Here is a 22,852-nt window from a genome sequence, read left to right on the forward strand (position 1 = left end):
CAATACAGGTGAAGCAAGAGGAATGACGCAATCCTCTAATGAGCATAAATAATGCACAGCACACACATTTTTGGTCAAATATTCAAGTTTTCTTTGATATTAAGTACGTTTTTATCGATACTTTTAGTATTGAATGGATTATAAGCATATTTATAATACAAGTTTCTCTCGCGTCATCCGCTACCTTGGATTTGTTTTTTCATCAAGCTCATCACGGTGCATTCTGGGATCTTCTACCTGGCGAAGGATACATATGATGCTACCTTAGAATCTGGCCAAAACAAGAAATCTTAGGAGGCAGCATAATTAAGATACCTTCCTTTAGAAACGGCCTTCGCATCATGAACACACCTATGATGTTTTAAATTGCTGCCTCCGGAGGAAGCTCACTAGGATTTGGAACCGACCCATAGAGATAACATGCCCAGCTAAATACTACTCACTTTATCTCTGTAACCACCCTGTTGTTGGGCACTTTTGCTTGCAGAATAAATGAATTCGGGCTAACTGCGTATAGCTCATTTCTACAGTGGCATCGGTAACATATAACTTTTGATTTTGTGTGATTCTTTGTCCTTGCCACTAGGTGTTAGTACAAGTCCAAGATGACTGCCATATTAGTCAGTGCAACATAAATAAAAGAAGAAAAAAAAGAAAACTGAGTGCACCTTTAAAATGTAAAAATGTCGGATTGCAACCTACACCATAGCAGTGGGCAAAATAAACGGCACTCTCCAACCTACATGCTGTTTTAAACACTTCATCCTGACCTTAATAAATAAGGAATGCGAAAGCTATTAGAACTGTGCTATTGCAGAAACTGTTGTTTAAATCATAAACCAATGCAATTGTTTCCATTCCATCTATGTTTCAGGGACAATGAACCACAAGCACAGATAACAAAATTCACTTATTTTTTCTCCACTTCGTTCTTTAATGGCCATTGTAGACCTATGAGCCAATAGAAGGAAATGGTTGTCTTAAGCTATTACTAAAAGAAGACAAATGTGTTCACTCTCTGCCCTCTCTCCATACGTGTTTTGATTGTCTGCGGTCCTGTCAGTGTTTTGTATTTCTCGTCTGCATCTCAAAGCGTCTGTGTTCTCAGCATCTCTCGCTGGTATGTAGGGTAGTGGGCCACCCAGGGTTGCTAAGAAACCACCGGGCTTATTATAAAATGCAGCTGGGTCCAGTGAATGGATTTTTTGAGAATGAAATAAAACATTCTGAAAGTCATGCTCAGCTGTGGTGCTGGGACCAGTCATTCTCAAGGTTTTCATAACATTAGGTATACTTTTGTTTTGGATTATTTTAATGGGTTTTCTCTCACAGCTCTGGAATGAAAAAGTACAGAATTCCTCTGAGTACTGTACAGAATCGCAATACTAAATCACAGGAGTTTTTAAGAACTCCCATTCCCCCTACTGCAAAACATCCCATATCACTTTGATTAGGCCAGAGACTATAAGGGGGAGAAGACAGACCACTCACAGGAAAAAAAAATAAGAGAAATGGTAACGTTTAGTTTGGCAGCTAAAGACCAATCCCATTGTTTACAAACATTGCAGTGCATACGCTGTAAGTGGTGGCAGAATGCCGGCAAACTGTTGCATTAGATTTGAGTGATTAGACATCAAGTGCTAGCTAGATAATATAGATTAAATTAGCCTTCAGGACAGGTTCAAAGCTAGCTAGGTTTGGGTACGCTATTGCTCTTGTCATGAATACAGAAATATTCTTAGCTATACTATTATTATAATGATGTGAGTTAATAACATAGCTATAATAAAATGTTCACTGCAAAGGACTGTAGTTTGAGGGTTGTTGGGTCAGCTAACTAGAGGTTTGGTTTACTGTTCGCGGAACTTCGCACCGGTCTTTTTGCCACCACATCCATGTGTGACGTAGGCAAGGATGTTGCCATTTTATTGGTCAGTAGGAATGGAATTCCCGCCTTTCCTTTCAAAGAGCCAATCCCCCTTTTGACAAAGGCATCGGCTGTTTGTTTACTCTAGAACACACATGCACATTAGCTGGACCAGCCTGACAAAAAGCATTATTTGATCTAAAGATAACAGATAAACTAAAAATAAATGATAAATGTATGATTTCATTGCTTATTTGTAAATATACTGTATTATTGAAACATGGTCTTGACAGTTTTAGAAATTTCAGTTCTTTCCCCTTTTAAGTAGATGGGAAAAATATAGAAAATATAGGCTCCCTGGGGCTGTTACCAAGTTGGCCACTGAGTGAACTGACTTGCCTTAAAAGGACTATAAACCCACTCAATCTTATTAAATGCTCTTTTGTTTATGTGTTTCATTGTGTTATGTCTGCTGTATCCAACTCCGCACCCTGCTCTGTGTAAACCGTACTAAAGCTGAAGCTTGTTAATATAGGGCTGAGCAGAGCACAGAGCCTACAGTCTGTACAGTTCCACCTAAATCAGGACTTTGTTACTCAGCTGTGTTTATTCGGTAGTCATGGTTCATGTCTCTTAAATAAGGGGGGATTTTTCTGCCATCTCAATGGCAGTGCTCTTTCAGTTAACCTCTGTTTATTAATATTGAGTGCATCATCTATTATTATACTGTTGCAATTAGTTTATTTTGACTTTACCCCTGTTCACTCCCTTAAAGGATTCCCCTTTAATTAGCTGAAACCTAATATAGCCTGTGTCTGATCTTACATTGAGTTGAGTGCAAAAATAGGTCTCCACATTCTGCCTTTTGTGATTGCTTTATCAAATAATGTTGTGATAAGTCCAGAGCAGAGAGTGTTGCCTGATGACAGAGGCTATAGTCTGAGGTTAATGTGGCTAGAGGAAGTGTCAAGTGGGCCAAGTAGGTCATCTCTTAATGTCTTTGGTGTTGCTGGTCTTGTACCATTCTGTGGATTATCATGAAAAGAAAATGGGGACATTGGAGTAGTTGCTGGCTGAGGAGAGATTTGGTTCACAGGAAGAGGAATGATATGGATAACTCTGGGAGTTGTTTATCATTCCATGTTGAAGTGCTGGCTTTTAGGTCGCAGGTGTTCACAGATTGAACTGGTTCATTTAGTAATGCAGATAATTGTAAAACAGGTGTATTAATGTGTTATTTTTACATATATGGGATGGCAGGGGTCCATTGACATTTATGAAGTGTTTTTGGCGATCTGGTTCTGGCATAACACTTTGTCTGGGGGCATATCCACTGGGAATGAATAGAAGGTGTGGAAAAAGCCATCCAGTTTTATGTTGGGGGTCCCACAGGGCAGTAACAGGTGATTTATCCTCGTGCTGATTGGTTGCGTAAAGGCCAATTTAATGGCTTGATATTTCAGTTTTGCCTTCAGAGATGTGACGTTTAAATGACCTTTTGAAGGTTTGGCACCTCGGAAAAGTCAAGATGGTGGTACTGCCTGTTGCTGTCTTTCAGCTCTCCTCTCCTTTTCTCTCTGTTCTTTTCTCCTGATCCCATTCTTTATCCCTTCACTAATTTCCATAAACACTGTCACCCAGCTAACCTCTCTCCCAAAGGCATGTAACCCTGTATTGGAGGCCAAGATGGCAATGGGCCCTCGTCTCACTCCCCTCAGCCCAAGAGGGGAAAGGTCACCAATTTTAACCAGAGGCAATACTGAAGGCTATTGTCAACGAGGCACTTATGTTGTGGACTATTCCTACTTTGGCAAAATGAGACTCTGAGCACATACAAAACTAGACAGTGAAGGACTTGTATCCTGAATAGCATCAAATCGGACCCATGGTTTCCCCTCCACTGCCAGTCGACCTCTTCCTTTCTGACAGAGGTGAAGTCCAAGAGCTTTTAAAAGCTTTTTCTTTTTCTTCTTTTTTTTAAACTTTCTATTCCCTATTTCTTTTGTCTGGTTTAGTCTGGGGCCTTCTGAAATACCCTAGACATTCCAGAGTCTGATTTAAGGTTTGATTTCTGTTTCATTTCCTCAGACATCTCCACAGAGAGCAGACAGTGCTAGTTAAGGCTTCCACATTTTGGCGAACCCTCTTCCTCTCAATCTCGCTTTGTTGTTTTTAAGAGGATCTTGATGACAAAGAGTTAAGAAAACATCCTCTACGCTGAATCTGTTGAATGGATAATCCCCATCATACATTGAACTAGCCATGTTAAAATGCGTATTCCACCATGTCTCTCACCATGAGTCCCTTTAGCTGTTCATACAGAGCCACTCTCCTTTATTCCACTTTACCAGACAGAGAGTCTCTATTAGCCATACAACTGGACTGTGGAAACAGTGTATTGCGGGGGTCTGAGCTTAACAGTGTAGTGTAGGGTTGTCACAGTACAAGAATTTTGTTTGTCATTGCCTACAAGAATAAAACTTCACGATACTCAAAACAAATTTCACATTAATCAAAGCCACAACTATATTCTGTAGCAATGAATATGCTAATGAACAGTTAATATGTTCATATTAGCAACAAGAGACGTGTTGTTGTCTGACAGTTGTTAGTAAACTGCCATCAACAGAGGTGCAGTGTTTTATTTATTCTCATTAAAGGAATTAAACAGCATTTGTGGCATAATGCTACCTCAAAATTCACTTACTAACCTACATGTGCAAAGTTATGTATAATACATGACAACAAACCCGGTTATCCAGGTACTGGCTATAACTTTACACAGATTAGGTTAGTAAAGGTTTTTATCACACTAAATCATGTTAACATGTACAATGTTTACGTCTTGTGGCCTTTTTGTAACAATGTGTATTTTAGTCTTTATGGACAGGCCCCATGAACTTCCATTGTAAATATTTATTTATTTATTTATTTATTTATTTATTTTTACTGTAACTGTAATTTTATTTATTTAAAATAATGGAGGAATGAGTCTAAATAGTTTTTTGTGGAAATCAATATTATGCCAAATATTCTGTTAATTGAGCTTAACTTGGATTGAATCTGGAATATTCCTTTAAGATGCCAATTTTTCACCATGTGCCCTCTCTGGACGTAATGTATAGGTTAGCAATAGACTGCAAGGCTGGTGGGAGCAACTGTGGTGGAGAGTGACTGACTAGTATAAAAATGTGCAAATGAGTCAAGACACGTACCTCTGTCTCTGTGTTAACATCTAGTTCTTCAATTTGTCCCTGTACTCACTATTCATATTTAATGAATATATGATTTGGATGTCGAATGATGTTGCCAGTCCTGTATTTAACTTCACACAACAATTAGCCCTTTTCCACCAACATGGTTCGGAGGCCGGGGTAATGTTTCGTCACCAGGCAAAGCTTTCCAAACAACAACAACGCTACTGTCTGCAGCAAGGACTACTTCTTTACTGTATAACAATAATAGAAAATCCACAAAAATGTCAGACACCAAAAACATTCAGGAACCATGGAGGAAACAAGCGTTCTACTTACGATATGGTCTTTACAGAGATCCTAGATAAACTTGAGAGATTGCAAAGGAATAATGATGTCTATGATGATGCACGCTGGTTTTGATCGGACGATTGACTAAATCATAAACAAATTAGACCATAAGAAAAACATAAGCAAAAGTGGCATTGAACGGAGAACCGATTGCTCGGACACACTAATCAGGCCATTGAGTTCAGCCAGTATCGCTGGAGACAAACACTGAATCGCCGGTGTCCTCTGTAGCCATTCTCGTTAAGTTATAATATTTGCCAACTTTGTTAGCTTATCTTACACTCTTCATCTTATTTTGTGCATTGTTTTTTTTTTTAAGCAAGGGGAATACCCACATAGTTAGGAATATCGTGGCTATATGTCAAGTACACCAGTGGGATACTTAATCAAACGTAACATAATATTATATGCTATGGCAAAAATCAAAATATAACCATCTGCTACACCAATGCTAATAACAATTAAACTGTTACAGTTTATATTACCTGTGCCACGAGATCTCGCAATATTAAAACATGACTATATTTCTCGTCGAGGTGAAAAGCTGTCCCATGATATCAGCATGATGGATTGTGAGGGTGAAATTAGCATAGAAGATGCCCCCGCCACTTTTAAATCGTTTGTGTGGCAGCATTTTGGGGACCTTGTGGAAACAAAAAAACGGCGACAGAGTGACAGACAAAACACGAACATATGTAAGCACTGTAAGAAAATAGTGCCGTACACCGCAGCTAACACGAGCACTATGCAAATCACCTAGAGAACCACCACAGCTCTCAACTAAAATCAACCGTGCCTGTGAAGAAAACGCAAAGGCCAGACAACGCCAAGTCAGTTGAGTTTGTGGCAAAACCTTTTACAGTGCTTGCATATTGTTCTGTCTTTTACTGCATATGATAATTCATACTCAAAGTAGAACTGAAGTGACATTCATTACAAAATGATTAGTTAAAACATTTCAAAATGCACCTGCATTGTTTTGCATTTTGTGACTTTCAGTCAAATGACTTTCATATATTTCGTCATTGAAGGTTTCTTAAAAGTAGTGTTCAAATATCGTCTAGTTCTCATGAACCCAATATCGTGTATCGTCTCGTGAGCTAAGTGTATCGTCACACCCCTACTTAACAAGTTAAGCCACATTTAAAAAAGTTCATAGTAAACAATATCATTTTGTTAAGCCAAGCGTGCACTAACTGTTGATTACCTCGTCTTGATGACTCGTCTTGAGTCGTTTCTGACATGCCTCGTTGAGCAATGTAATCATGTTGGATTGCATTTATTTGAAATGTTTAAATATGTCCTCAAAATCTTAACACGTAGTCATGTTAAAATTCAATAAAAGTGATTTGATTTGATTTGTTACCCATTATGTCACCATTCACTTCTCAAGTCAGTGGAAAAGCACAGCCGGTTTACAAGCACAGGCTGGGCACGAGAACAAACGGCAGTTTTGTGGAAAAGCGATAATAGTGACAGAAAAAACTGTGAAGATAAACTTTGTCATGCTGCATCACTTTGTGTTTTAAAAAATAGCTTGTTACTGGAAAAGCTAAACAAATTTTTAAAGCTGAGCTACTATACTGAAAACTAGTCAAGTTATTAGCATCTCAACTTTGAGTTACTGTTTCCCCCAACACTGCTTCACACTTCAGAGTATGATGGTGATAAGATTTGGGGGAGATTGGTTGTTACAATTTAAATGGCGAGTTGCTTTTAAGAAATTTTTCATTCCCACCCTCTGGCACACCCTTTGTTTGAACACGTTCGGGTGGATCAGGAGAAATACTTAATGATTTTTTGCTCTTCTGTCAAGCTTTTCATGTCTCTCTCCCTCTCTCTTTCTCTGGCTCAGGCTTGCTGTGGTTTATTCAAGGGCATGTTGTGGCATTTTGATTTAATTCCTAATGGTCTGAAAGTAGGTCATGTTATGGAAGTGAACCTTTGTTTGAGAAGGAACCCACATACACATCCACCAAATGGCAGGTGACCTGCATAGAGGGAGTTACTCAATTCTGTCTTGACACAATAAACCTGTTTTAAAAGTGTTTACACAAGCATGAGAAACGGCCTTTTTCCTCCCTCTGACTGGTATTTCAAGTTAAACTTTCTTAGGTATAGTGTACTAAACCACACACGCGCAATACCGGGAAAAGTGTATCCACAAAGCATCACACATCGTATTGTATGCGTTACAGCAGTAAGAATGGCCGGTCTGGTTCCTCAAGGACAGTTTCTCTATATGCTCTTCAACCAAATGTCTCTCCTGACTGGGCAGTAAGAGCCAAGACTCTCTCCCTGAGTCAACCCACATCCACCCACAGCCTTCCCTGCTGCCAGCCTGACTGTGTGTGTCCAGTCCTGTACACTGACACTCTGTGAATGAATGTGTGTAAAACACCTCATTAGTCCTCTTAGTTTGTTTATTCCCTCAGCTCTCTCTTGACTAAAAAGCTCTGTTCCAAATGTTGTGATCTAGCTACCTTGCATAGCAGTAGACCTTTTAAGGTAGCATCCTAACCATCATGGAACTTCACAAGTGATTGATTTGAAATGTGCTACCTAGCCAACAGTCACTCACATGCAGAAGAGACTTGTCTGATGCTTGCAGTTGATTCCAATAGTTATCATTGCAATACTGTAATAAGCAAGAGGAAAATTCATGAATTGTACTATCGGTGGACTTTTATTATTCCAGAAACTTTGTTTCCTCTCCCTCTCCTGGAGTGCTTGACAGTGTTGCTTAAGATTGCATCAGCAAAGAGATTTTGTTCATGATCTGTCAAATTGACTATTGAATTTGCTAATAGGTACTCAGAATTAACTAACCGCAAAGAACAAAAATGCAGTATTGTAGTGTTTCTACAATAAAACCAATGACCAGGTTAAATTTAAACCCTGTAATTGAAGTGTTTCTAAAGTAAAATCAATGTCCAGTTTAGAATTAAAAGTTTGTTTTTAAGAGAAAGCACATGCTGAGTGCATCTAGACCCCGCTCCGGTATCTAAATCATACTTGAGGTCTTTGTTTGATACAATGAAGGCCAAAAAAGGTATGTGTGACGAGAAGGAGGCTGGGCCTTGACTATGCACGCCCGGCCCCCAGTCAGGCTAATCAGACGAGGAGAGGGATAAGTGCAGCGGAACGCGGCAGTTCGGGAGAGAGAGAGAGAGAGCCACATGCAGCTGCCATGTGTGCTCGGCCCCACCCTCCTCCTCGTCACAGAATGCCACCACACTGTTCCTATTTAAGTTATAATAACAGTTTGTTTTTAAGAGAAAGCACATGCTGGGTGCATCCAGACCAAAGCTTCATGAAGACATTATAAAGTGCATCAAAATTGTTCTTGAGGTCTTTTGGACAGGTAATGTTTAAGGGCATAGAGATGGCCAAAAATGTATGCCAAAAGCAGTAGAAAGGTCTGGGAGATCCTCCAAAACAACAGCCTCCTGCAACACAACAGCAATGTTTTGCACTATTGGTGAAGTTTTGGTGTTATCCTCCAAAACAAACAGAATGCCAATAAATACCCCATTTGTCCCATCTTCAAATTTTCTGTGGAAAAACACAATAAAAATTATATTGGGGCATAAAAATAAAAAATTTAAGAGCATTTTAACCACAATAAAATAGTAAAAAAGCAAGTGGGATTTTAATGTTTAGGACTATGAACAGACCATGTATCATCCTAGTTTTCAACTTCGTTGCTGTATACAGTTTATAATGTAAAATCATTAAGCAATAGTAAATATATTCATTTAAAAAAGCATAAATAAACTGAAGAATACCAAAACAGGCAACATTTTAAGCCTTTTGATGTCTTTGGTACTAACTTTTACATTTTTTGAATAACATTGTTTGGTCCTCTCTTAAAAAAAAACAAAGGCAGGCTTTCCAACGCAGCTGTCCTTCTGTGATTTAACAATCTCCATCCATCTTGATATAAAAGTATGCAAAAGAAACATACAACTAAATAGGCAAAGTTGTCCTATAGAGCTGTTTAGGCGTGGCATCAATTTGTAGGCAAACCCGGAAGTCTAATTCCCCATGGGTTGCCTCGGGATTTTCCTATGGGGTTTAAAATGGGAGTTTTGGATTCATGAATGAAATAAGGTGTTACTTGACGATATGTGGACGTATATTACACACTTTCATACTTCATATCTGTGAATTTTGAAACCACCATGTGATTTTTTTTTTTTTTTTTTTTTTTTTTTAAGTATGCAATTCAATACGGCTTCAAAATTCACGTTTGAGGTATGAAAGTGTGTAATAAATGTTATAGAACAAAATGTCCATGTATCAAGTAATGTTTACCACAGACCTTATTTTACTCATAAATCCAAAACTCCCATTATAAAACCCCATATGAAAATCCCAAGGGAACCCATGGCGAATACTCTTCCAGGTTTGTGGACTACAAACTGAACAGTTCTATTCATCAGCTCAACTAATCAATCCATTAAATGAATAGTTCACCAAAAAATTGCCATCCCAGATTTGTATGACTGTCTTTCTTCAGCAGAACACAAATTAAGATTTTTAGAAAAATGTTGATGATCTGTAGGTCCTTACAATATAAGTAAAGGGGTGCCATCAGGCTGCTGGGTACTTGATGGTCCAAAAGGCATATTTAGGCAGCATAAAAGTAATCAACTCCAGTCAGTCAATTAATGTCTTCTGAAGCAAACCAATAGGTTGGTGTTAGAAACAAATAGGTAATTAAAACTTTATTAACTTAAAGAAATCGCTTCCTATCAGCAGTCGACGTATCAGTGACGTAAGTGCAGTGGCGCGTTCACGTGAAAAGTCAGAAGCGCACGCTTTGTATACTACAGAGGAATAAACGTCATGCGAGAGTAGGTTCATTTCAAACAGAAATACAGTGCTGGGCGGAGGCAACGATTTAAAGTTAAAAACGTTTTAATTTAAAAAAAATTATTCTTACACTAACCTATCGATTTGCTTCAAAAGACATGAATTGATCGAATGGAGTCGTGTGGATTACATTTATGCTGCCTAAATATGCCTTTTGGACCATCAAATAGCCAGCAGCTTGATGGCACCCATTTGCTAACATTGTAAGGACTTACAGAGCTTCAATATTTTTCTAAAAATCTTAATTTGTGTTCTGCTGAAGAAAGGCAGTCATGCACATCTAGGATGGCATCAGGGTAAGTGAATAATGAGAGAACTTTCATTTTTGGATAAACTATTCATTTAAATCTTTTGAACACTGAAACTTAAAGGAATAGTTCACACAAAAATGAAAATTTGCTGATAATTTACTCACCCTCAGGCCATCCAAGATATATCCGAGTTTCTTTCTTCATCAAAACAGAATTTAAGACTTTTAGGATTTCATTTCAGGCCTCCTCCTTTAATCAATGCAAGTGAATGTACCCCATTTTTTTGAAGGTCCAAAATGCATATTTAGGATGCATCCAAACGACTCCAGTCGACAAATAAAGTTGAATGTTTGGCCTTGTTACAGACACACAAGGTGACACACACAGGTTTAAATGGCAATTAAAGGTTAATTTCCCACACCTGTGGCAGTTAGTGTCTGTGTATAAATAGTCAATGAGTTTGTTAGCTCATGTGGATGCACTGAGCAGGCTAGATACTGAGCCATGGGGAGCAGAAAAGAACTGTCAAAAGACTGCGTAACAAGGTAATGGAACTTTATAAAGATGGAAAATGAAATCCAAAGCCTTGAAAATGCCAGTCAGTACTGTTTAATCACTTAAGTGGAAAAGGTCAGGTAGACCAAGAAAGATTTCAGCCACAACTGCCAGAAGAATTGTTTAGGATATAAAGAAAAACCCACAGGTAACCTCAGGAGAAATACAGGCTGCTCTGGAAAAAGACAGTGTGGTTGTTTCAAGGAGCACAATACGACGATACTTGAACAAAAATTAAGCCAATGCCGCAAAAAACCGGGCCAATTTGGTTGCTTAGGAGACCTGGCTGGAGTCACTCAGCACGCCCTGGGATTCGAACTAGCGAACTCCAGGGGTGGTAGCCAGCGTATTTTACCACTGAGCTACCCAGGCCCCCGAAAGATGGGATTTTAAATCACCTGCTGTTTTAAAGACACAAACACACTTTATGAATGCAAGGCCAGTTGGAACCTCTCCTGTGACAAATTTGATAGTGCTTCAGAATGACATCTTGCCTTGAACTGGTGAATTAGCAGAGTTTACACTGCATGTAGTCTTGGCATCATCCTGCAAGATAGGAAATATCAGTTACAACATAGTTATTCAATTTATTTTAAAGATATTTAAAGTTAAAAATGCAATGGAGTCGCAAGTTCGAATCCAGGGCATGCTGAGTGACTCCAGTCAGGCTTCCTAAGCAACCAATTGGCCCGGTTGCTAGGTTGGGTAGAGTCATGTTAGGTTAACCTCCTCGTTGTCACCATAATGTGGTTCTCACTCTCGGTGGGGCACTTGGTGAGTTGCATGTGAAGCCTCTACACGCGCTAGGTCTCCGGTAACGTGCTCAACAAGCCATGTGCTAAGATGCACGGATTGACTGTTTCAGACGCGGAGGCAACTAAGATTCGTCCACCGCCACCTGGATTGAGGCGAGTCACTATGCCATCATGAGGACTTAGAGCTCATTGGGAATTGGGCATACCAAATTGGTGAGAAAAAAAATAAATAAATAAAAATGCAGTGGACTTAAGGACCATATTCTACAGTTTTATACCTTTTTTTTTTTTTTTACTCTGAAGTCCACTTATTTAAAGTGTTTTTCATATTTCTGGGAGCCAAGCAATGATATTGATGGAATATATATATATATATATATATATATATATATATATATATATATATATTGAATGCTTTTTCTGTGTGTGTATACAGTCCTGTGATATCTCATACTAAATTGTTTCAGAAATTCAAACAAAATGTAACATAAAAAGGCAATCTGAGTAAACACAAAATACAGTTTTTAAATGATAATGTTATTTATTGAAGCAAAAAAGTTATACAATACCATCTGGGCCTGTGTGAAAAAGTATTTACCCCTTAGTTACTAAATCCCCCAAATCATTCATAATGGGGTTCAACTGGACTAGACACACCCACGCCTGATCCAGGAAGTCACAGAAAAGCCAAGGACAGCATCCAAGGAACTGCAGGCCTCTCTTGCATCAATAAAGGTCACTGTTCATGACTCCACTATCAGAAAGACACTTGCCAAAAATGCTATCCATGGAAGAGTATCGTGACTAAAACCACTGCTAACCCAGAAGAACATTAAGGCTCGTCTGAATTTTGCCAAAACACACCTTGATGATCCTCAAACCTTTTGGGAGAATGTTCTGAGGACTAATGAGTCGAAAGTGGAACTGTTCGGAAGGCAGGGGTCCCATTATACCTGGCGTAAATCAAACACAGAATTCCACAAAAAGAACAACATACTTGCGGCCAAGCATGGAGGTGGTAGTGTGATGGTGTGGGGATGCTTTGCTGCTTCAGTGCCAGGGTGACTTGCAATAATTGAGAGAAACATGAATTCAGCTCTCTACCAGAAAATCCTAAAGGAGAACGTCCAGTCACCAGTACATGAGTTGAAGCTCAAGCGCAACTGGATTATGCAGCAAGAAAATGATCCAAAGCATAGGAGTAAGTCCACCTCTGGCTCAAAAGAAGCAAAATTAAAGTTTGAGTGGCCTAGTCAAAGTCCTGACTTGAACCCGATTGAAATGCTGTGGCAGGACCTTAAACGGGCAGTTCATGCTCAAACCCTCCTGTGTGGCTGAACTAAAGCCGTTCTGCAAAGAAGAGTGGGCCAAAATTCCACCACAGCTTTGTGAAAGACTGATCTCCAGTTATCGGAAGCGTTTGGTTGCAGTTGTTGCTGCTAAAGGTGGCACAACCAGCTATTAAGTTTAAGGGGTCAATTAATTTTTCACATGGGTGATATAGTTGTTGGATAACTTTTTTGCTTCAATAAAAAATATGTATATATTTGAAAACTGTATTTTGTGTTTACTCAGGTTGCCTTTGTTTTATGTTATGTGTCATTTGAAGATTAAACAATTAAGTATGGGAAAAAAACACAAAAATAGAAGAAATCAGATAATTCAACACACACAAGTAGGCTGTATTAAAAACAATGTATTACAACTAGGGTAAATTCATGAACAGCTAAGAAATCAGGATTTTTTCCCCTTTTTCTCCCAATTTGGAATGCCCAATTCCCAATGTGCTTTTAAGTCCTCGTGGTCGCGTAATGATTCGCCTCAATCCGGGTGGCAGAGGATGAATCCCAGCTGCCACCACGTCTGAGACAGTCAACCCGCGCATCTTATCACATGGCTTGTTGAGCGTGTTGCCACGGAGACATAACGTGTGTGGCTTCACGCCATCCACCGTGGCATCCACACTCAACTCACCACGCGCCCCACCGAGAACGAACCACATTATAGCGACCATGAGGAGGTTACTCCATGTGACTCTACCCTCCCTAGCAACCGGGCCAATTTGGTTGCTTAGGAGACCTGGCTGGAGTCACTCAGCACACCCTGGGATTCGAACTAGTGAACTCCAGGGGTGGTAGCCAGGGTCTTTACCACTGAGTTTTTATAAACTCAGCACACTCTTGATCTGTTTATACTATTGCTGTCATTCAATAAAAATGTTCATCTAATTAGTTACATGTTGTGCTGATTAATTAATCACATATTTCAATATTTGCAGAGAAAGGTCCCCCCAAAAATTCAATAAATAATGATGAATTATGTATAATTTAAATGTTTTATAATATACAATAAATATAGTAAACAAGATCATTAAAATGCATTACATTATTGTGGCAGACAAGTAAAGCATTGATTAGAAAATACAAAAAGTGGCTTTAGAAGGCAATATAATTATTTACATATTATTGAACTTAAGCCTATTATTTGCCCACAGTCCACAACAATCCATTTTGCAGTTGAGCCCGTCAGTCTGTCCGAGGTAGACTTGTAAGGATTTTCTTAGGATATGTACTTGTGCATCAGGTGATTTTGTAGCGTCTCACTCAGGTTGTGTCATGTCATAAACGCAGCGTTTTTAGGATGCTGTGTCAAGTTAAACGTACTTTTAAACTTAGGAAAACGTATGTTGAGAACCCTGCATTCGGAGTTGTGCTCCGTCAAGCTGTGTTTGAACTAGTGGTAGACCGATATGGGTTTTTTAATGGCCGATGCTGATATCCAGAAAGCAGGGTGTCTGATAGACCGATACAATGCAGATATATCACACAATTTAATATAGTAAATAACGTAAAAATAAAATTGCTAAAAAATTTATAAATTCTTACTTAGCACTATATTTACTTAATTTCACACAAAACTTTAACTTTGTAAAAAATTATCTTTAAAAAAAAAATAAGAGCTTTTTTTTCCGAATTCTGTTTAGTCATACAGTTTTAGTAATTTATTTCTGCATGAAGAAATTGTTAATATAATAGGAAGAAGGAAATAACAGTACACACAGTATTCCAGCAGCCATGGATGGCATGTGTGCATTAGCAATCACATTTTATCACAAAAACCGAATCAAACCATTTGTACATACAATACACAGTGAATAAGACATTTACTCATAATGCACATGAAGCGCTTTTACTTTGAAGTTGCACTCATGCTCGTATGAATCCAGTGAGAGCAGCAGCAATCTACTGAGAGTTTAAACGCCATGGATTGCCTGCTTAGATTGTAACGGACTGACCGTTATGATTTGTGAATTATTAGAGGAACTTTTGATCCCGATCCAGAAGTTTTGATTCTGGTTGATGGAATTTGCACTTCAGAGGAAGATATTAGATGAGCACTCGACAAGAAAATGCTGGATTTCCACATATTTGCAGATGGTATATCATATAAGTTTTATTGATATTTGCCTTTTTATCATTAGACAAGAAAGTTAAAAGTTACAGCTGTTGGGCCTCATGTATTCAGATAGAAGACAAAGGCAGGCCTAACACAGTCGTAAAAACCTAACTCAAGCCCCCACATTCCAAGTCGTAAATTATACTGATAAAAATCGCGCCAAAATCAAACAAAGGGAGTCCAAAAAAGACTACAAATCCCATGAAGCCTTGCTCACTAAAGGATTGAACTCTCAACTCCTATTGGATGAGGCACACAACAGAACGCACCTCAAACCATGACATCATCAGGAGTTGAAATACCTCTGAAATGCTTTCGGGATTTGCTTCCAGCAACTTCGCTTGCAGTGTGTAGATGCAGTTTCATCGCTGCTCTCAGGTGTAGCCTCGTGGCACAAGGAAGTAATGTCCGAATTGAAACTGTAGCCATACAATCTCCATCTCGCTGGACGAGTTGAGATTACTCTGTGTTCAACCGAACACTCTAACGGATCCGAAGGAGACCGCCGAGCAATTCAGAGTTAAAGGACGGAGGAAAACACATTCTACCTGTGTCCTCATGCGATTCAAGTAAGAGGTTTACGTCTAGGCAGAGATAGAATATTATAGTGTGTTATTCTTGTGTTTCAAGGTTTTTGCTTGTACAGTTTACGGACCGCCATGTCCGCTCATCATTAATACTCAGGGTATTAATTATCACGAATTTGTTTTGCTGTATTGTGGTCCAACCAAATTGGACTGTTGTGCAATTTTGCCATCGCGGGTGAGACAGGTAAACTGAGTTCAACCATTAAATAGTCAAAGTACGCGGGACTGTTTACGAGCCGTCCACCGCATCTCTGAGCGATGAACTAACAGCTGTTTTCTCTCCCACGATCGCGAAATCGGCTTTAGGGCCGTCATCTCTCTCTCTCTCATACTAACCACACACACACACACACACACGCAGGCACGCGACCCCTCACAAACATTCTGGCACACATTTTGGCTCGTAGATAGCTTAAATGCTAAAGCCCAGCTTTGTCCCTAAGCTATCGTACAAGCAGATACACACGGTAACTGGTAGACACCAGTCGCCATTGACTGGTTTCTCTCCGCCCCCATTCGTGGGCATATTCCCTGGCCGGAAGTCTCGCGTGACATACTCTCCACGAGAGTCACGTCCGCCATTTCGTGCGCGTCCCTCCTTACACACACACACAGGATTATTTTTATTTTCCATATCTAATCATATCACTGTTTAGTTTGTAGTTGTAAGTCAGAAGTTTATTGACTGCATTGTATTAATTATTAATTGATACTACTGCATAAATAAACTTTTGTTTATATTACAAAGAGAAGTGTTTTGGTTTGTTTTGCATACACCTGTGTCATGCTGACGGGATGTCAGTGCTCGGATTCAAGCCTTCATTCATTGTTTTTTTTTTTTCCGAAAATCGATATTCTTCGGATGTCGATTTTCCTAAGAAAACAATCTAATATTGAGACCTTTTTACTATTTGGTTATTAGTCCCTGATTTCAGCGTGGTGCCCCGTCAATGTTAATCCTTATTAATATTCTATTGATTTTTGATAATTGATAATTATCTTTGATGGTTGTTGAATTTGAATGATCAATAAGCTAGTGTTAATTTTAATTCTTTCATCGATGTTAACAATTAACGATTATCTTTGATAATTGTTGATTTAAAGGATTAAAAAAAAGCTAACATTGATTCTCATCAATGTTCTATTGATTTTAATAATTACTAATTATCTTTGATAATTATTAATTATTGCTAATAACCAAACTTGCTCCTAAATGTAGCACACTACATTTACTGGAGCCCCATATGAGGTTTTAATGAGTTAGATTCAATTGATTAATTCAAATATGAATTAATAACTACAGAAATAATTATTAATTATTTCTTTCTGATAGTAACACTGAACTAAACAACCAGTAAAGCTCTACACAGTGAACTGCCAAAGAGAGGTTGATCAAAAAACACTTAAGAGGAAGGAATATGAGCACTCCACAGGATGCTGGATTTGCTCAAGTTTTGTGAGGTTTGTGTATTACATCTGTTTAAATGAGGTATCTGCAGATGGTATTCAACATTAGTTTTATTGATATTGACTTTTTTAATCATTAGACAAGACCGTTAGGAGAAACAGGGAACTGTTGAGCAGAGACAGGGAGAATGGAACAGGTGAGCACCAACATTATGAGCTCAAAATGTTGTGTTTGGCTATACTAGTGAGGGCCTTTTTTATTTTTTATGTCCTCATAAATATAAAAATTGTGAGGACATTTGAAGTGTCCTTAAGATTTGAAACGCTCATAAATTAGCCAAATCATGTTTTGCTTTATGAAATCTAATGATTCCAATAGTGAGAGTTAATACTAGGGGTAGGGTATAGTGAATAGCATCTTGCTATGAAACAAATTGCATGTAGGAAAGGTCCTCACTAACATAGCTTCAGAAGTGTGTCTGTGTATGTGTCTGTTTTCCCCAGAATGGACATTCTGTCCTGGATGGCTCCACTTCTGCTGCACAACTTCTGATTTACTGCTTAGAAACGTCCGGAGTTCACCAACACACCACTGAGCGTTAAAGCAGACGGATGGAGTGGCATAAAGACAGAAAACGCACACATCCAAATATGCATCCTAGCCAAAAAAAAAAGTGTTTCTTTCTGAAGAAAATGTTATGTTTGCAGGAACAGAGACTCTGAATGCAAATTCAGCACAGTGCTTTCCACCACACACACGCACACACACGCAGTAACCCTTAGGCCATGTGTGATCAGATCCAGTTGGTTGTGTTAGAGGAAAGGGCCTCTTCCATCTAAACACATTATATCTCTGTTAGCCTTGATGGCACTGATATTTCAGTCTGCCATTCTACTATTTAATAACTATGGGTTATTCAGCCACCCTTGCAGCTATTTTCTGTTGATTGGATACTTCATAACCAACAAAGATCTGTTATTATAATATTTGGTCTAATTTCTATTGCCACACTAAAGGATGTACATGTCTTTTGCCTGGTGTTGCTGTCACACTTGCATAAAAGATGAGTTTAGGTTAGTTTGGTTTGCTTACATGCTTTTGTCCGCTGTTTGCCCTTTCAGTTCTGATTTACTGGAAGTCATGTATATGTTCCCTAAACAAGATTCTCTTAAATGAGCACACAATACTGTATTTTAAAGAAGCCTTGGAGCCGTGAGGAATTTCAAAACTTGCTGAGACACACTTTCACACAAAACATAGAGAAACATGTACAATCCCACATGTGTGGAGATCAGAGTGAAAGCAGAAGTCTTGGTTTTGAGAGGGTAGCAATGAGAATGATACAGGGTGTGTGCTGGAAACAAAACGGACTTCTTTCCCATTGGCCTCCACAGATGGTTTCGTAGTGGCTGATAATCTATATAATCCTTCTTATTTATTAAAAAAAGAACTAGCTCGACCTCTGCTCAACTACAGAATCCTGCCAGGACAAACCAGACCCGTTGCTTCAAGATTCCTAACACTACCGCTTCAAAACAAGTGAGAAATTGTGAGCTGCAAGATTCCTACACAGTGAGGTTACCTGAAGAGCGCAAGTTTTTCTTGATTTGTTACTCCCCAAACTGTGTTGATGACATATATTGAAATTTAAGTAAAATTGTATTTACCTAAAAACTCACTACGCCAAAAATGTTAAATTGTTGATTTTGTTTGTTTGTAAATATAAAGGAGGAATAAAGAGCTTAAACTTTTAGACCTGATCTACTGAGTAGAAGGAATTGTTGCATTCGAACAAAAAGTTGTATCCAAAATCCATGATGCGGTCCGCACACTGAACAAAGTCTATCAAAAATACATTTTTTTTAAAAATGTATTTTAAACTTCCATACTGATGAAGTGCAGTGTGTAAGTTAAAAACAGACCAACGAGAAAATGTTTCAGAAACTATGGGCAGAAACGTTCGCTCGCTGGTCTGTTTTTAACTTACTGCACTTCATCAATATGCAAGTTTAAAAAAAACAAATTTATATATATATTATTATTATTATTATTATTATTTTTTTTTTTGGATAGACTTTTCAGTCTGTTTGTCATTCAGTGTGCGGACAGCATCTCTTGTGGATTTTTGACCTGATCTACAGAACACACAATGGGATCCAGAGGTCTGACTCCACATCGAAAATCTGGGAATTTAAACCTACGAATATACTAAATATTTAAGATTCTGCAATATTTGTCACTTATCAAATAAGCAAATTTGTGACATTGACCCTGTTAACCCCTTTGTATGAAAGGTCAGATTTCCTTGCTTTCAATGAAGCACACAAGATGATCTTTGAAACATTTCAAATCATGTAGTGATAACGTGCTATTAAGTTTTGTTCGAACTTGGCAGCTCGAGTCCATGCCAGCTCAAGTGAATGTTGTCATTAAAGCAAAACAGGAACATGTGAAATAAGAGAACCTGAAATATGTTTGTTTTGTTTTATTATTTTTTTTTATTCAATTGTTATGCTGATAATATTGTAAAAAAAATAAAAATAAACTATTAAAAAAAAAAAAAAAAAAAGCTAAATTGAAGTATTTTTGACACTGCATGTGGAACAAAGATTTCAACAGTACCAGATCTATGAAGATAGATATTTAAGTTTTTTCCAAACCATGGACTGCATTCACCCTATGTCATTATGTCATTGTCATTATTTCTTGTACGTTCATCAAATGGGAAAGTGGTGATTGACAGCCTTGGCTTGCTTGTTTGAAACAGGATTCATGTGTACTGTATTTACAGTAGGCTTGGCTCATTCCACACTACTTTGTGCAGTAATGCAGGAATGGTTCTCTGACTTTAAGTGATGTGCATGCAGGGGAGCAGAGGGTGTGGCTTTCTAAATGGCACGACGTCCTCCCATCATATTGGTGTATGGGCCATTATTAGTCACTGTGTGTGTCTGTGTCTGTATCTAACCATCCCTTTTTCATTTGTTACAGGACAAAGCAGACACCAGTTCTGGGTCTTCACAACTGCATTCAGACCTTCAGGTTTGTCAACCTACAATGCTTTCAGACCTTTACAAACCTGCAGTCAACCTCATCTGAAACACACACTTACACCATCACAACACTATTGCAACACAACATACTTTCTTTCAAGACCCCTCAGTAATAAATCAGCTGATTGCATGCTCAGATTACACTGATTTGTATATCCATCTCTGATTTTAAAAGTGTGTGTGTGCAATTGCTCTTATTAACTGCAGTGATGCCTTTGTCCATAGGAGTCATTTGGCTTAAGCAGTGAAGTTTCCACGCCAGAGACGGAGAGAAAGTAAGCAAATCTCAACTTTCTGCAGCTAAACTCAGTAATGCTTTGTTCTAAACTAACAGCTTAAAATTTTACTTAAACCTACAGTTGAAGTCAGAAGTTTAGCCAAATACATTTAAACTCACAATTCCTGTCATCTTATCGTAGAAAACATTCCCTGTCTTAGATCAGTTAGGATCACTATTTTAAGAATGTGAAATGTCAAAATAATAGTAGAGAGAATGAATTATTTCAGCTTTTATTTCTTTCATCACATTCCCAATGGGTCAGAAGTTTACACACACTTTGTTAGTATTTGGTATCATTGCCTTTAAATTGTTTAACTTGGGTCAAAACATTTTGGATAGCCTTCCACAAGCTTCTCACAATAAGTTGCGGAATTTTGGCCCATTCCTCCAGACAGAACTGGTGTAACCGAGTCAGGTTTGTAGGCCTCCTTGCTCGCACATGCTTTTTCAGTTCTGCCCACACATTTTCTATAGGACTGAGGTCAGGGCTTTGTGATGGCCACTCCAATACCTTGACTTTGTTGTCATTAAGGCATTTTGCCACAACTTTGGAGGTATGCTTGGGGTCACTGTCAATTTGGAAGACCCATTTGCGACCGAGCTTTAACTTCCTGGCTGATGTCTTGAGATGTTGCTTCAATGTATCCACATAATTTTCCTTCCTCATGATGCCATCTATTTTGTGAAGTGCACCAGTCCCTCCTGCATCAAAGCACCCCCACAACATGATGCTGCCACCCCCATGCTTCACGGTTGGGATGGTGTTCTTCGGCTTGCAAGCCTCACCCTTTTTCCTCATAACAATGGTCATTATGGCCAAACAGTTAAATTTGTTTCATTAGACCAGAGGACATTTCTCCAAAAAGTAAGATCTTTGTCCGCATGTGCACTTGCAAACTGTAGTCTGGCTTTTTTATGGCGGTTTTGGAGCAGTGGCTTCTTTCTTGCTGAGCAGCCTTTCAGGTTATGTCGATATAGGACTTGTTTTACTGTGGATATACAGTTGCCATCAAAATTATTCAACCCCCCCTGACCAGCAATACATTCTGGTGATGTGAATTAAAACACATCAACTAAAACCTCAGTAAACAGTCAAAGTAAGTTTTTAATACACATTTGAGTGATTTTGAGAACAAAGAGTTCAGTTTACCCAAATTTTAAAATAAAAAATAACTAATTCTCTCCACAAATGTCATGTCAAAAATATTCAACCCCCAGTCAATCATTTGTGGAGCATCCTTTATCCTTAATAACAGCAAATAAATGTTTCAGGTAAGTGTTCTCAGGCTTCGGACACCTCTCTATTAGAATTTTTACACATTTCTCATGAGCAAAAGCTTCCAGCTCATTGACATTCTTTGGTTTCTGTGCTGCCACTGCTTCCTTGAAATCTCAACAAAGGTTTGCAATGGGATTTTAATGATGGACTGAAAGGGCCATTTAAGGACATTCCAAGACCTATCCCTGAACCAGATTTTGGACAACTTGGATGTATCCTTGGTGTTATTGTCTTGCTTGAAATTCCAGTGATCACCGAGCTTCAATTTACATCTGAAAGAATCCATGGTGTCAGTCACATAGTCAGGATAGCCGTTTCCTGCAGCCGCAAAACACCCCCATAACAGGACTGACCCACCTCCATGCTTGACTGTGGGGATGGTGTCGTTCATGTCATCACCTTGTCATCTTACTCCAGATGTACTGCTGACCCATGGGTCTAAAACTCATTTTCAGTTTAGTGTCATTCATCTATAAAACCTTCTTCCAGGACTCCACAGGTCTTTCCTAATTAATTCTTGAATAATCAAGTCAACATTTCCCTTGGTAAAGTTTTGCTTTCTTCCACACCCCAAGAAGATTGCTGTTGTACCATATTTAAAAATTGTATGAATGGTGCTGCCAACTTTGTCTACTGGAAATTGAAGTGCCTTGGAAATGTACTTATAGCCATGACCTTTCTTGAGTAATGAAATAATCTCCTCTATTAGCTTTTGAGACAGCTTATTTTTAATTGAATTTTTTGCATAGAAATACATTTTTGCTTCCAACGCTAAACTTACATTTTAAAACTTAAATAAGTGCCATTGCAGATTGGTGACTTAATTTTGTTTTAAAACAATTACTTGTGTAGCCTTACATATTTAAGAAACAGCTACATGCAATAGGGGTTGAATAATTATGACATGGCTGTATTTTAAAAAAATCCTGGTATTTACA

The 22,852-nt window shown here is 38.5% G+C and overlaps 1 protein-coding gene and 1 long non-coding RNA gene across 4 annotated transcripts in view; both read left to right on the forward strand.

Annotated features, from left to right (window-relative positions):
• The window catches only part of LOC127415962 (SAM and SH3 domain-containing protein 1-like), an 80,653-nt gene that overhangs the window by 14,472 nt on the left and 43,329 nt on the right, over window positions 1-22,852 (forward strand). For all 3 annotated transcript variants that reach the window (XM_051655021.1, XM_051655022.1, XM_051655023.1), the window contains exons 3-4: window positions 20,294-20,344; window positions 20,581-20,630. In XM_051655021.1, coding sequence (XP_051510981.1) covers window positions 20,294-20,344; window positions 20,581-20,630 — 101 coding nt within the window. The remainder of the gene's footprint in view (window positions 1-20,293; window positions 20,345-20,580; window positions 20,631-22,852) is intronic.
• On the forward strand, window positions 17,227-19,244 carry LOC127415967 (uncharacterized). The gene is made up of 3 exons (XR_007893027.1): window positions 17,227-17,355; window positions 17,442-17,498; window positions 17,806-19,244. It is a non-coding gene; the product is annotated as an uncharacterized LOC127415967 (long non-coding RNA).

The sequence above is a fragment of the Myxocyprinus asiaticus genome, chromosome 25 (genome assembly GCF_019703515.2).
Source record: "Myxocyprinus asiaticus isolate MX2 ecotype Aquarium Trade chromosome 25, UBuf_Myxa_2, whole genome shotgun sequence".
NCBI classification, from domain to species: domain Eukaryota; kingdom Metazoa; phylum Chordata; class Actinopteri; order Cypriniformes; family Catostomidae; genus Myxocyprinus; species Myxocyprinus asiaticus.